Raw genomic sequence first — 14679 nt, 5'->3', positions numbered from 1 at the left:
GGTTAAAGAGGGCGCTTCGGAGCTGAACATCAGGGTGCACAACTAACCAGGAACCATTCTAATATGTTTCTGTTGGAAAGCCAGCTTTGCAAAATGAGCATTTTCAGGACTTGAATCAAATAGGGCAAATAGTGTCTCGGCTTGGCCACGAGATGGCCCCAAAGTAAACCCAACTGCTGACAGCTTCATGATAAACTTTTGACCTCCTTAATACACTCATACTAAGCATTTAGGGAAATACTGTGAGTAGACTATGTAAAAATGTGCTGCACTTAACGAATTTATTAAACCACCATGTAAGGTTCATGCCACACATGCAGCACTGGTAATTACGAAAATCTTTATTTTAATGTTTCTGTAATGTAACCAGTATGTGTAAGCGCTTTAATCATAATGTTTTAAATGATTACATATAATGAATGTTTTCCATTAATTTTCAAATTTATTTTAAAAAAGTAGTAAATTACTTCTTTAAAACATTTTATTAAGATACCAAATTACAGTTTTTACATTTATTTCATTCTTGAACAGAAGAAATTGACATTTAAGTCCAGCCAGCTCGATACAAGTATAAATACATGAATTCAGTTTGTTATGTATCTAATAAACAATTTTTTTTTAAATTTATAGCACATTTTTGACAGATTTCTAAAATATTTGTGTTCTCTTGGTTTTCTGACAGGGGGTCAAATAAATGTGTAAGCACTGTAATTTTTTTTAAGCCAGAGATTAGTCCTGTAATTGTGATAAAGTATTTTAAATTATAAGGAATGTGAAGGAATGTCATGCTAAGTGATAAAGCATGTAAAATGCATCTGTCGGCTTCACAGCTAATTATTCAACATGTCAAGACAGATGTGCTGTTTTGTGTTTTCTACCTTAAATGTTCCTTTTACCAAAAATTCCTGTGTTTAAAATTGTTTCAAACCTTAAAAAAATAAAGTAAACCCATCAACAGAATAAAAAGATTTATAAAGTGTTGAGTTAAAGAGGTGACTGTAGTTAAAGGATGTGCTGTACTTTTGTGTACTCAATAATTACTATTTAAAGCTGTAGTCGCTGTAAGAACATTCTTCTGTACCGTGATTGGATGAAAAGTTAATAAACAACAGCAACTGCTAGTAAAATTCTGCCACCTAGTGGTGAAGAATATATTTTATATCTGCCAGCGCTAATTCGAAACGGTGTCTTTAAAACACTGAAATATGAGCGTACACACAGAACCTTTGAACACATTCTCTAAACTTGTTTTCTTTTCAGTTCATTTCACAGTGGTTTTGGTCGCTTCTGGTTAGTTTTAAAAATGTATAGTTTTAGTTGACATTTTATTATTTTAGGTATTTTACAAGGTTCAACGCGAATATTACAATACAAACAAAACTACTGAAGACATCTAACTCACACTTTTGTACACATCCAGTCTCAATGTACATGCCTGCAAACTGAATTTGCAGCAGTGATTTAGATTTAGAGGATGAAGCGCTCCCTCCCGAAAACACTGCGTCTCTCTCCTCCGGTGGGTGGGCGTGTTTTCTTCGCACCGTGTCGCTCTTCTGTCCGGTCATTCGGGTCTGGACTGGGACTCGGACACGCTCCGCAGCAGGAGATGATGCCCCATTCATCTTGTTAACGAGTTTTGAAGGAGAGGAACTGCAAGATGCTGGTGACGCTGCTAACGCTGCTGCTGAGCTTCAGCGGGACTTTACTGGGACAACTGGGGGACTCTGAACTTGAAGATGATGTTGATTTGGCGGACTTTGGTTTAGACATTGTAAGATTGTTAAAGGAGACGTGTTTGAGCTTTCTGTTGTCAATATTTCGTCTTCTGATGATGTTTTTGTCTCCAGGCACCGCGCAGGGTCCCTCGCCAGGTGAAAACTATAATAACCAAGGTAAAACAGCTGTTTCAGTTACTGAGATATTGCGTGTTTATGCATTTTTTATGTATTATTTTTGAGGATTGGAGGGGGTGGGCGGGATGAAGAGCAGCCTCGTGTGGATTTAAATTATAATTTAAATTCTTTATTTCAAAATTATCAAATATGAGAAGAAATACTTTATCTTATCGTTCTGTCTTAAATCTGTTCATTTGTCACTTTATCTGAGAGTTGAGGATTTTGTAACAAACACTGTAATAGAATGCATGACCTACTTTTAGTTATTTAGAAGTTGATTTTGTCACTCTGGACCTCTGCACGTTGGGCGGAACGCATAGGACTGCCAAGCGCGCAGACGTGCCAAAGTATATGTCATGGCCTGGATCTTAGTTCCCGAGCACGAATTCCTCTCAGTATTGAGTCAGTGTAAATTTGGAGTTCTAGTTTTCGTTGGGATGAAAACTGAAGTGATGAATAACTATCGGAGATCACAGCAGCTCTGCGTAAAATCTTGCCAAATTTAGCCAAAGCGCCACCGGTGCATGTTTTAGTGTTGTCGTTATTACTTCTTCTTTCTTTTTCTTTCTTTTTTTTTTTTTACTTTTACTTTGTAGGAGACCAAACCTCACATCCAGGAACTCTCCATCAAGACCACGATCATCTCCCGCTACGCTTTCACCGCGGTGTACTGCTCCTTGCTCAACCGCTACCCCGCCGCTAGTGAGGGCGTCTTTCAGTTTCAAATCCCCGCTAATGCCTACATCTCCAACTTCACCATGTAAGAGCCACACAGGTCATCTTAATAGGATGGTGGACAGAATTATTAGTTAATGACTTAATAGACTGATAAAGGGAATAAAGCTGGTGATTTAGATTTTTAAATCTCGATTCTACACATCTTTAAATCTATATTTTCTCTTGAAGCCACATAACTCTCTCCCAGCTTATTGTGAGTGATTCTGCGTTCTGGGATTTTTTGGCGATTTTAAAAAGACATATTCTTTCTTTTATCCTTTTAATCATCTTGCTGTCTTTCACATTGTTCTTTTAGAATGACATTGATTGGTTCTATAGATAGCAAACATAGCTGGACTTGTGAAGGTCTAAATTTGGTGCTTAAGTCTCAGTTGCCAGAAGTTTCATGGGCTGTGAGATGTGGTTAAAATGTCTTGACACACTAGGCATTTGGCCTATATGAAGTCCACCTGTGGCTGAAATAAAGCATCCAGAATCAACCTGAGTTAAGGTTATCAGTCAAGACCAAATGTGGCAGAAGTGGAAGGCATTTGGAGCAAATATTCAGTGTTATCTGCACTCACGTCACTATTTTAATTACTGAATTGACATGGTGAATCAGATTCCAATAGATATCACTAATGATCACATGTATAACTGTTAGCAAGTAACAGAACTCAGTTAAAATTAGATTTTTATATGCATTCATTTATTTGTTTGACTGAAGCAGTTTTTGGATGTTGTGGAAGATATTTTATGTTTCCAAAAGGATTTCAGGGCTGGAAGGTTTTATGATCTTTCCATTTCTTTGCATATTGACAGGAAAGGGTGAGCTTTAATACACACACACTCATAAATGCACACACACACACAGATTAGCTCACTTATATTCAGCACTGGACTCCGTAAACAGCTGAAAACATGATTTCTGCAAACAAATTCTGTCCTTTGTCCAAGAAAATCCTAGTTAAACTGTAACAATAGGTGCCCGTGAACATGAGCACCACTAATTCTCAACCTTTGACCCCAACACACCAGGATCATTGGGGGGCGTGTCTACCAGAGCGAGGTCAAGCCGAAGGAGAAGAGGGTCAAACAGGAGAGAGGAAAATCTGGGACGAAGGAGCCAGGTGATGCAAGGTAAGAGAGGATGAACAGGTGTCTGTGTGCCAGTTTGAACTTAACTGTGTGGCCGCGTCCTCCGAATTACAGATTGATAGCATCCCATCTAAAAATCCTTCTACCACTACAAGCACAAAGTGCGAACATGTGTTAGTGTGTGCGGGCACAAAGGCTGTAATGATTGTCTCTCCTCAGGCATAAATTGTGACCCAAGAAGTGACACATGGGAGAAGTGACATCATACCATTTAGAACTGCCATGCAGAAAAGTGACATTTCATTAAATGTCATTCTGTGAGTCACAGACTCTACTGTAAATAGATTAAGCAGGCAAAGAAGGACGGGACTGAAGGAAAAATGTGAGATTATTTGGAAGCAGTGAGTCCAATTTAATGATATCACCACTTGGACTGTTTGCTTTGCTGCTCCACCTCTTTCAAAAAAATCATCCACCTTCATTAACTGCTGTAATGCTCCTTCCCTCATCTATCTAAAGCTGCTCAGTTATTATTTCAATACATAGGGGCATGGTCAAGAAAACTTAATCTTCCCATTCATTTGAGATGCATGGCAGTTAATGTGCAACATAAAAAAAGGCTAAAAGCAAATATAACTGCAGGCAGTTTCAATAAAATTTAGACAATTAGACAATTTCTAAATACCAAGTACAAGAACTCCAAAAAATTGAAAATCTGCAAGATTTCAAAACCTCATAAACTTTAAATTAGCTCCATTTAGCAAATTCATTTCAGAGATTGCAAACTCCAAATATAATAAATCATTTAGCTTGTGCAAAGCTCCAAACATAAACCATAAACAAGTTATTTCCCCCAAAGCACACTACAGCTTTATCTCTTTTTTTTCACATGCCATGTTTATTCTTGACTTTCTTCCAATATCATGTAATGTAATGTACTGTTTTTCATGATTACAGGAAACTTTGGTATTATAGCATTATACAGTGTTCTGTGAATGTAAAGGTTTAAGTTGTTGTTATTCTGGGTTTTTAGGTTAATGGTTGTGTATCTCTGATGAATTTCTCACTGTGGAAATTGGTTGGTTGAATTTATGGTCCCCACATTTGTTTCTGGCTACACAGAGAGGGATTGTGCAGAGTTAACTGACGTAGAGGATACAGGGATGCACTTGCATGTCATTCTCCAAAAAGCTGACAGTGCATAGCTCAACAGCGATGGCTTTATTTGATGGTGACTAAGAAGGAAGTGGAACAACAGTGTTCAGCACAAGCAGGAAGACATGTTAAAACAAATGTCAAAGATCAAAAAGCCCACACAAGAATATCTAGTCGAGAGTTTTCATTGGTTTTAACACTTTACAAAGAAGCTTGTTGTCTGGCATGAGTAATATCTGCCTTGCATCAGGAGCTAAGCTAAGGGACCAACAGCACAAACATAAACAAGACCAGCCCACGTTATTAGTTGTTCCATATAATTTTGATACTGCACCCACGCACTGCTCCACAGCTGCAGACCTGCAAACTCTGCATAGCATCTTCAGATCACTAACTGAGCCACCATGACCGGGAGTAGTATTTTTTATTACTATGTAATGGTGGAAGTAGAGGAAATGCACAAAAGCTGATATATTGTCATAGTTCAGGACCATTGACTACTGATAGAGCACAATTGAATCACTAAACTGTGTGGCAATGGGGCAATTATCCATATTATACTGTAAAACTTAGATTCTATGCATCACAGTACTTTATTATTTTTTTTTTTTTACATTGAGCTGCTGTTGTAGATTACAGTAAGCAGACTGTAAAATAACTGTTTATTGCTGCACGTCTAGCTGTCATTACTGTGCTTTAATTTAACAGGTAAGTAACTGTAATTTTGCAGTTTATTCCACTTCATCCTCTTACTTTCTTTGACTGCCTCCTCTCCTTTCCAGTCCAGAGCCAGAAGTGGAGGTGTTCAGAATGGCGGCTAAAATACCTGGTCGAAACCGGGCGGTCTTCCTTCTGACATACGAGGAACTTCTACAGCGCCGGCTAGGACGCTACGAACACGTGACCAGCCTCCGGCCCATGCAGCTGGTCAGCCGCCTCAGCCTAGACGTCACCATCGTTGACCATTCCCCCATCACGGACCTGGAGGTGCTGCCGCTCCGGAACGGCAAGAGCAACGCCGCCGCCAACACTGCAACTGCTCCTAAGCCACCAAACATACCAGGTTCATAGATATTGAGTACTGTGCAAAATCTTTGGGAAGTTAAAAGTTAAGACTGTTATTTAAGTTCCAACAGCATATAGACAACACAAAACAAAAATCAAACTAATAAAGCTTAATGGCATAAAGAACTCTCGATAAATAGTAGAAAAAAATCAAGTGCTTTTGTAGTCCATAAAATGTGGAGAGGTCACCAGTTTAGATTTACTGTTATAAAATCTCCGGTTCTTGATCCCTGTTAAAGCATTTCCTGTCTTTGTGCTCCAGCCAAACCTGAGCTTCCCATCACCACTGTGATCAAAAACGAAAAGAACGTCTGCAAGATCACCTTCAGCCCCAACATCATCCAACAGGCAAAGATCACCACCAGTGGCATCCTGGGAGACTTCGTGATCCGCTATGATGTTCAAAGAGACATGGGGATCGGAGACATTCAGGTGAAAGAACATCTCAAATGTGCTTAATAAACACAGACAGGGCCAAAAGTTTTCATGAAAAAAACAACTCAGCGACAATAATTGTTATATACTACATGCATGCTTGCAGATTTCCCATCCAGCAACGTTTATCCACCCACCTGTTAGTCATTCTTTTCTCTGGCCTCCTGCCACCAGCCTCATGTCACTGCCAAACTCCTGTCTGTCTTCGGAGCAGAACTACAACTGCAACCGATCTCACTGGCTGCTGCACGTCTGTCTTTGTTTCTCAGGTTTTGAACGGCCATTTCGTCCACTACTTTGCCCCCAAAGACCTTCCTGCTGTGCCTAAGAACGTGGTGTTTGTGATCGACACCAGCGCCTCCATGTTGGGGACTAAGATAAGACAGGTATTGCAATATACCCGAAAGAAAACTATTGCATCAAATAGCAGAATACTAATGCATTTTTTCCTTAATTTATGGCAGCTGTAAAACTACCATTAAAATGAATCTGCAGCGTGTTCCGTGATTAATGTTAGGATAATCAACAACAGAAGGAAAATAAACTGTGCAGGAACAAAAATGTAATTCAATTTACTTTAAGGCTGTCAAATGTCTTTTGTAGCAGTAGATGGGTTTCTGAGCAAACGATGCGACACTGACAAAGATCATGATGAAACTGAGATCTTGAGTTGGGAAATGGATGGTAAACAGAGTGGTACTTTATGGTACCTTTCTGCCTAATCTGAGCAAATTTCTTCCTTCCAAAATTAAAAAGGGGGAAAAAATGGTAGTATGGCTAGGGAAGGAAAAGGGGATGACAAAATCATGGGAGTGGTTCTTTCCATTTTGATTAGTCACTTCCTGTTGGTGTTTCTAAGGGTGCTGAATTTAGTAGGGATGGTAGAAACATGTCAAGCAACATCTAGTCAAGTACCAAGTCTTAATTTATTTTGCCTTATTTTCCACACTGCTGCCCATCAGTTTCTATGTATTTGTCAATAGCCACCATGACGTTATCCATGACGAGCGAGGGGCGGTATAATAAATTCCCCTCTCGCCCATGTGTGCGGTCTACCCTGCAAGCTTGGGTCCTCTACCAGAGGCTGGGAGCTTGAGGGCCCTGCGCAGTATCTTAGCTGTTCCTCGGACTGTGCTCTTCTGGACAGAGATCTCCGATGTTACTCCTGGGATCTGCTGGAGCCACTCGCCTAGCTTGGGACTCACTGCACCTAGTGCTCCGATTACCACGGCGACCACTGTTACCTTCACCCTCCACATCTTCTCAAGCTCTTCTCTGAGCCCTTGGTGATTTCTCAGGTTTCTCGTGTTCCTTGTTCCTGATGTTGCTGTCATTCAGAACCGCTACAGCTATCACTACGGCCACCTTCTTCTGTTTGTCTACCACCACTATGTCTGGTTGGTTAGCCACCACCTTTTTGTCCATCTGTATCTGGCAGTCCCACAGGATCTATATGTATGTATGTAAAATTCAGCCCTATTTTCTACAGTGGTCCACCTTCAAGACCTCAATCACCCTTGCAGTGATTGACTGGACCACACAAAAAATAAAAACACAGCAAGCATATTTTTTGTGTGGGTTTTGGAGTTAAATAAATAAGTAAAGACTAGAGGTCCAGAGTGTGTAAGCAGGGAAATTTCTTTTCCAGTGTTAGTGTGTTTACAGCTTAGCACCTGCCTGTTTTCCAACTTGAATGTGCTTCGTTTGTTAACTGAAGGGTTCGCCCTTGAATTTTCCTGTTACCAGTGAGCAGGCTTTTCCTGCTACACATTGTGAGTTTGGATTTGGACAGCTTACATTTACACTAGGCTCATAGGCTTGGTGTATTTTCACATTATAGTGTTACCCAAAAGTTCCACCCTGGAGCAGAGGTCCCGGACACGAACCCTTCTCCTAAAGGAATCTGAGGAAATCTACATTTTCTGACCACCTCTCTTCCTTTATGAGGCTCTTTCCCTGTTTTAAAGTTGAATTTTAAAAGCTGCACTGGATAGGAAATGTGACACCCCCACCTCCTCACTCCCACACTGGAATATCAATATCAGACCTTTTCCTCCATCTGCTGTAGCACGATAATCCCCTCAGCCAGAGCTGATCTTTGCAGCTGCCATGAAACAGAAAAGAGGAGAGAAAGTGAAAAACAGATTTTCACTGAGAGAGAAAAGTGGAAACTGTGAGGGAGGAAGGTCAGAGTCTATGGGGTAATGGAACTTTCTGGACAACAGTACCCTCGACCCTCTGATCCCTCTCCCCACCAACAGCAGCCCCAAGTGGGCTGCAGGAACAGAACAACGAGTGTGTTTTGATGTGGCTGCACAATAGAGGTTTTTCAGTGAAGGTCAATCTGTGGTTCTGACCCCTGCAGTATACACCCCATATAGACATCTAAGAAGCTCCTCAGCAGCAAATCATATATCTCACCCACGCTCATTTTTGCAGATCTGAAGATTCAACACGGAAAAGCAGGAAGTTTTGTCTCCAAATAACTCTTATTTCTTATTTCCCCTGTACTTAAATATGAAGAAGTAGCATGTTCTGTAAAGATCTGACAGAATATGGTATCAAGTTTTATGGTACATTTAAATTCAATGGTTCCACATCAACAGCAAGTATCTGAAGTTTATGTATTCATCAACTTTTATGCTCTGTCGGTCAAATTTTGAGTAGATAAGACAGAAAACATTACCACTGCGGGATAAAATGCTAATTACTTAGAAGAAAGAGCTCCAAACATTCTAGTTCAAGACCTAGCAAATAGCACTTTACACATGAACTACATGTCACCACTGGAAAATGTTCTGTCTGTAAATCCAGAAATGTCCAAAGCTATTGTATGTATACACGTGTAGTGTTTTTATCCGTAAAGAAACATACCACAGTGGAAACAATGACAGAATTTTATTTTGGCAATTAAAGCAAATAAAGAAATCAGGTAACAAACAAACCTTGTTTTCTTTCAAGGGATGATGAAAAGAAACGCTTCACAGTGATTGTTGGGGTGGGGTTGGTGCTGATAGATGTTTTGAGTGTTTGCTTCCAACCCTTGCACTTTACAATACAATGAGCAGGAATGCAGGTTCAACTTAACCTAAGATAACCTAAAGCAAATACTGAGACAGGATCGAAAATAGCACAGAATTACTGTGAACATGACTGTTTCACCACGAGTTCAACCTGCAAATTCAATCTGAAATTCGTCACTGTAATAAGGATAAAAAAAATATTCAGTAGAAAAACACAGAAAAGATGTGGGTTTGAATATGTAACTCAATATTATGCTGGCTCACGATCAGAAAATATAAATTAAAAACTGAAGTTTTATTTAATTTTAAATCCATAAAAAGAGAATGCTGAAAGAAACTGATAATATTTTGATTGCCACTAAATATGAAATGGAAAAGCCAGGAAGGGCAAAGATATCAAGGAAAATCTGCCAAAATTACAAACATTAATACCTAAAGACAGGAAAAGCAAAAAGTTTCATTTAAATAGTCTGAGCGCTGCAGTAAATTATTTATTTTGAGAGTCTTTATTCTGCATGAATTCGTGAATCTTTGACAAAACAGAGACACTCAAACATCGAAGATGTTTACTGTCTTGTGATTTTTTATTTCCCGTCTCCCAGACTAAAGATGCCCTCTTCACCATCCTGAGGGACCTGCGGCCCGGCGATAACTTTAACTTTATCAGCTTCTCCAATAAGATCAAAGTTTGGCAGCCAAATCGTCTCGTGCCAGTGACCCCCCTCAATATCAGGGACGCCAAGAAGTTTATTTACATGCTGGCGCCCACTGGAGGTGAGACGGTTTGTCTTTGTCTTGTCCTTTTGAAGACTTGAAGTAAAACTGCCTTTAATAACAGCAGTGACCTTCTTTGCTGATAAATAGATGTTGTTGTAGACTTAAAGTGGGAAAAGTGAGTGTTTAATAAGGACAGTAAACATATTAAAGTTTAGCTCAGTCACTGTGTTTCCATAACCTGAGATGTAAACCTAGTGATGTCCCTTCACTGTAGGCACCAACATCGATGGCGCCATCCGGACCGGCTCGTCTCTGCTTCGAGACTACCTCTTGGGCCCTGACAGCAGCCCGAACAGCGTCTCGCTCATTATTTTCCTGACAGACGGGCGGCCCACTGTCGGAGAGATCCAGTCCGTGGCGATCCTGGGGAACACTCGCTCAGCTGTGCAGGAAAAATTCTGCATCTTCACAATTGGGATTGGTAATGATGTGGACTACCGACTGCTGGAGCGTATGGCTCTGGAAAATTGCGGGATGATGAGACGCATCAATGAGGAGGCTGACGCAAGCGCCATGCTCAAAGGGTATGGCTTTGACATGACACCTTATAGGCTACAGTTGATATTTACGGGGCAATGAGCCCCATTTTGCTAATGAAGATGAGAGAATTTAAGGAAGCTTATTTTAATGTGTCTAAAATTCGCTTAAGATTATTTGACACTATGATCTAAAACCGCTGCAAAAGGACTCTGACATGGCTTAGTGTTAGGGGGTAAGTAACTGGTCGGAAACTGGTTTGAACATGTAGTCTGGATGAGATCTAAATTAGGTGTGAGGCTAGTCTGAAGTCTGTCTTGTTGTTAAATTGAAACTATACCACAATTAGCCTGGTCTTCTTTTAGTCTAAAATTGGTCCAAAAGGTTCAACATTAAATTTGGGGAGAAGGTCTAAACTCTGAAGGTCTGGTACTTGGCTTTAGTCTGGTTTTTACTTGACAGTCTGATGACTGCCAGCCTTACACTGATCTAAAACTGGTCTAAAGGTCAACTAACACTGACTCGTTTTCAAACCAAGGAAACAAAGGAAAACTCATTTTTAACCAGTCTTTGCTGGAATTTAACTGACCTTAAACTGGTTTAAAAAGCAGGTCTGAAACCTTTTTATGACTGTAATCCATCTATAAGATTAACTGTTGAGAATTAGTCTCTTTCTATCCAAGCTCCTTAGACAACCCTGACCTGAATGACATGGGCATCACAAAACAACACAAAAAATTCAAGACAAACATTGAGATGTATGATTAAGTAATTCTTACTTTCAATAAACGATTACTACCCAGTGCCCTTCACCTTCATAAATTTATAATCTCATTCTTATTAAGCAATTAGCTGTCCTTAATTCCTCCCTTCTCCCGCTCTGATATGCCCGTGCGTCTCTCATCGACCTATGAGGGAACCACGACCGCAAATGTGACGGTGCTGACAAAAGACGTCTTTAATCAACTCTCTCTCTCTGAGCTCTTTTTTTTCCTATCCTTGACGCATGGTCCTCTTCTCCCTCTCTCTTCCGTACTCAGACACACGAGGTGTTTGTTCAGTTGAGCAGGAATGTGTGTGTGTGTTGTGAAACCTGCGTCTGAGTATGTACGAGGGGTTAACAGACAGACTCCAAAGATAATAGCCCCTGATCTGCTTGAACAAACATATTCATCAGTAGGTGAGGAGGTTTGCTGTGACGTGATGACAATGACAGGCCGCAGGAACTCTGAAGTGGGGTGGCAACAGCTTAAGGGGTTAGACAAGGGAGTTTATGGCCGGAAGGTGGCTTATTTGAATAAACAAGATGAGGAAGTATACTATAAGACCCTTCTTTTTCTGACACTCTGACACCTCTCTCGTGGTGACACTGAACAAGCAAATGCAGGTTTGGAAACTCTATGCACAATGTGTAAAATTATATAGTGAAAAACATGCTTGATAGAATTTTTAATGTTAGAACTGTGTTAATGTGTTAGTATTACTACTGGACTCTGCTGGGCAAGCAAAATCCAGCTTTACTGCTTATCAGATGTTCACCAATTAATAATCTATAATATTACAACTTTTATACTTTATAACTTTTATATAATGTTAAATTTGCCAAAAAGAACACTGCACATTTAGTTGTTTGTCCAACTAATGCCTGACTGAGCTAATTTGATTGATCTCCTTTCAGCTTTTCTTTCATTCAACTGAAACTCTTCATATATTTGTGTTTCTTTCTAGGTTCTATAATGAAATCGGAACTCCTCTGCTGTCTGACATAAGAATCAACTACACGGAGAACTCCGTCCAGTACGTCACTCAGAATCTTTTCACCAACTACTTCAATGGCTCTGAGATCGTCGTTGCCGGCAAGCTCACAAACGAAAGCGCAGAATCTCTCCACGTGCAGGTCACTGCCAGTAACAACGATAAGAGCATCATACTCGAGACAGACGTACCACTGCGAAACCGGCAGATAGATACAGAGAAGCATGTGAAGTTAGCCACTTCTGCAATGGCGACGGGCGTCAGAGCCCTGGGAACTGACGCGACACAGAAATTAGGAGTCGCTTTGGGTTCGGTAGCAGAAGACTTCGTGGAACGTGTGTGGGGTTTCCTAAGCATCAAAGAGGGGCTGCGTTCACGACTGCGCAGCCAAACCAGCAAGGACAGGGAAGGCCACACTCAGCAGGCCACCAACCTGTCCATGACCTATCACTTCCTCACTCCTCTCACTAACATTGCGGTGGAGAAGCCTGAAGTCCTGACTGATGGCACCATGGCCCCAGCGCCCACCATTACGCCAGGAGCCGGTGAGGCTACCTCACCTGCCAATGAGCTGCCAGGAGACACAGATGACAGAGAGCCACAGACACCTGACAGGGACCTCAACAGCCAGGCTTTATCGCAGAGCAACACAATCGGTAAGGTAGTGGCTCCCAGGTTTGGGGATGCAGGGTGTCTGTAAAGTCTGCCTAATGAGTTCATGAGTATCTTCTTAGTTAAAAACTGTAAGCAAAATCTACTCAGGAGGAGCCGGAGGGCCATACCAAAATGATCAAGACATTGAACTAGCCCCCAAACTCTCCATACCTCAGATCTGATCAAGGATCAACCCCATCCACACAAACCCTACCCTACAACTCGCAACTCCAAAGACTGCAAATGTCCAAATGCCAGACACTACAGGACATCCCCCTGTGGAGCTTGAATCCTTGTCCCAACTCATGAAAGCTGTTTTATCAGTATGGGGAGTTACACAGTATTGGGCAGGTGGTTTCATGTTGTGGCTATTTATGAAACAGAAAATGAAGCAAATAAGGTTACACTAGCAAACAAAAAGAAGATGAAATTTGAAAGGAATTAAAACCATTATCTCATGTAAGAACATGCAGACTGTCTCTTTTCTGTCAACCCGCATTACACTAACAGTTAATCCAAACATAGTTATCATTAAGAATTGGCATTAAGCAGTTTCTCAGGTTTGTTACTGAGACTGAATTTTCTCTTCCTTCTAGGCAAAGTTGTGAGAAGACCAACAAAGAAATTCATCACCTTCTCCAAGACATCGGGTAACTCCAGAATTTCTGTGCTTTTCCCCTTCTTTTTTGGGGGCACTGGAAGCATATATGCAGTGATGACATGGCACCAACTTAAAAGACAGAAGAAGGGGAATGTATAGTAGACTCGCTCTACACTCTGTGTGGGCAGCCTGTAATTTGGATGTCGGCAGTGATTACACAGACAGCGAGAGGTTCACAGATTCCTCTGAACCTGACCTGAAGAGAGGAAAGAACGTACAGGGTCTAATTGAAATGCCAACACAGGCACTACGTAGCATTTTAAACCTTAAGTGCTGTGTGCTAATGGAGTCTGAAAGAGGATGTTTGTGGATGTGTTACAGTAAAGAGAGGGAAGTTCATCAGAAGCAGTTAGTGAGGGCTAATAGCCCTGTCATTAGTGTTGCTCTGTCATCTCACTGCTCCCCTCTTCATCTTGGTTGGTTCTCAGCAAACTGTCGGTGACTCCAGTTGAACAAATAAACTCTAACCTAGGAGTAATACACAGACAGACACACGGATGTAAACGCATGTAAGAAAATCATCCATCAGTTTGCTGTTTATTTTCACAGGTTTTCTTATCACAGAGTCATTTAATGCTGATAGATACCATACTTTAATTTACAGCTTTATTATTTATTTTCATTTTACCAGCAGCAATAATTTAGCTTGTTTTGTTTTCGCCTCATTACAAAATTTGGTCCTTGAGACACTTGCTGCAGGAAGCACTCTAAAGGTAGTTTTGAGTACTTGGGCAGTTGTTTACGGTACATTTCTGTGTGCATGTCGACAGATGTTGTCAGCACAATATCACCAGAACTCTGCAACAAGCTGTCAAAAAGCCTTTACAAGTGTGCAGCTGAGATGGGTTCGGTAATAATACAGGATTTACGTTTGAGTCCTGATGGTCAAAACTTGCTGCAGCTGTAATATTAACACAACATGACTTATTTTCTCATTTGAGCCACAATCCTACCCCCTTCTTATTTC

The 14679-nt window shown here is 40.8% G+C and overlaps 2 protein-coding genes across 2 annotated transcripts in view; one reads left to right on the top strand and one right to left on the bottom strand.

The window, feature by feature from the left end:
• Nucleotides 1-1481: 1481 nt before the first annotated feature.
• Nucleotides 1482-14679, top strand: part of itih5 (inter-alpha-trypsin inhibitor heavy chain 5) — a 17285-nt gene continuing 4087 nt past the window's right edge. The window contains exons 1-11 of the mRNA XM_005920999.3: nucleotides 1482-1771; nucleotides 1848-1892; nucleotides 2492-2655; nucleotides 3651-3752; nucleotides 5648-5928; nucleotides 6193-6362; nucleotides 6635-6751; nucleotides 9991-10162; nucleotides 10380-10689; nucleotides 12371-13053; nucleotides 13648-13701. Of these exons, the coding sequence (XP_005921061.1) occupies nucleotides 1658-1771; nucleotides 1848-1892; nucleotides 2492-2655; nucleotides 3651-3752; nucleotides 5648-5928; nucleotides 6193-6362; nucleotides 6635-6751; nucleotides 9991-10162; nucleotides 10380-10689; nucleotides 12371-13053; nucleotides 13648-13701 (2212 nt within the window). The 5' untranslated portion in view covers nucleotides 1482-1657. The remainder of the gene's footprint in view (nucleotides 1772-1847; nucleotides 1893-2491; nucleotides 2656-3650; nucleotides 3753-5647; nucleotides 5929-6192; nucleotides 6363-6634; nucleotides 6752-9990; nucleotides 10163-10379; nucleotides 10690-12370; nucleotides 13054-13647; nucleotides 13702-14679) is intronic.
• Nucleotides 13041-14679, bottom strand: part of tmem110l (transmembrane protein 110, like) — a 20649-nt gene continuing 19010 nt past the window's right edge. Inside the window, exon 9 of the mRNA XM_005921000.3 lies at nucleotides 13041-14180. The gene's annotated coding sequence lies outside the window, so the exon portion shown is untranslated. The remainder of the gene's footprint in view (nucleotides 14181-14679) is intronic.

This window comes from Haplochromis burtoni, unplaced genomic scaffold (genome assembly GCF_018398535.1).
Source record: "Haplochromis burtoni strain Fernald_Lab_line unplaced genomic scaffold, NCSU_Asbu1 Contig_44, whole genome shotgun sequence".
In the NCBI taxonomy this organism is placed as follows: domain Eukaryota; kingdom Metazoa; phylum Chordata; class Actinopteri; order Cichliformes; family Cichlidae; genus Haplochromis; species Haplochromis burtoni.
This window is presented reverse-complemented; position numbering and strand designations above follow the sequence as displayed.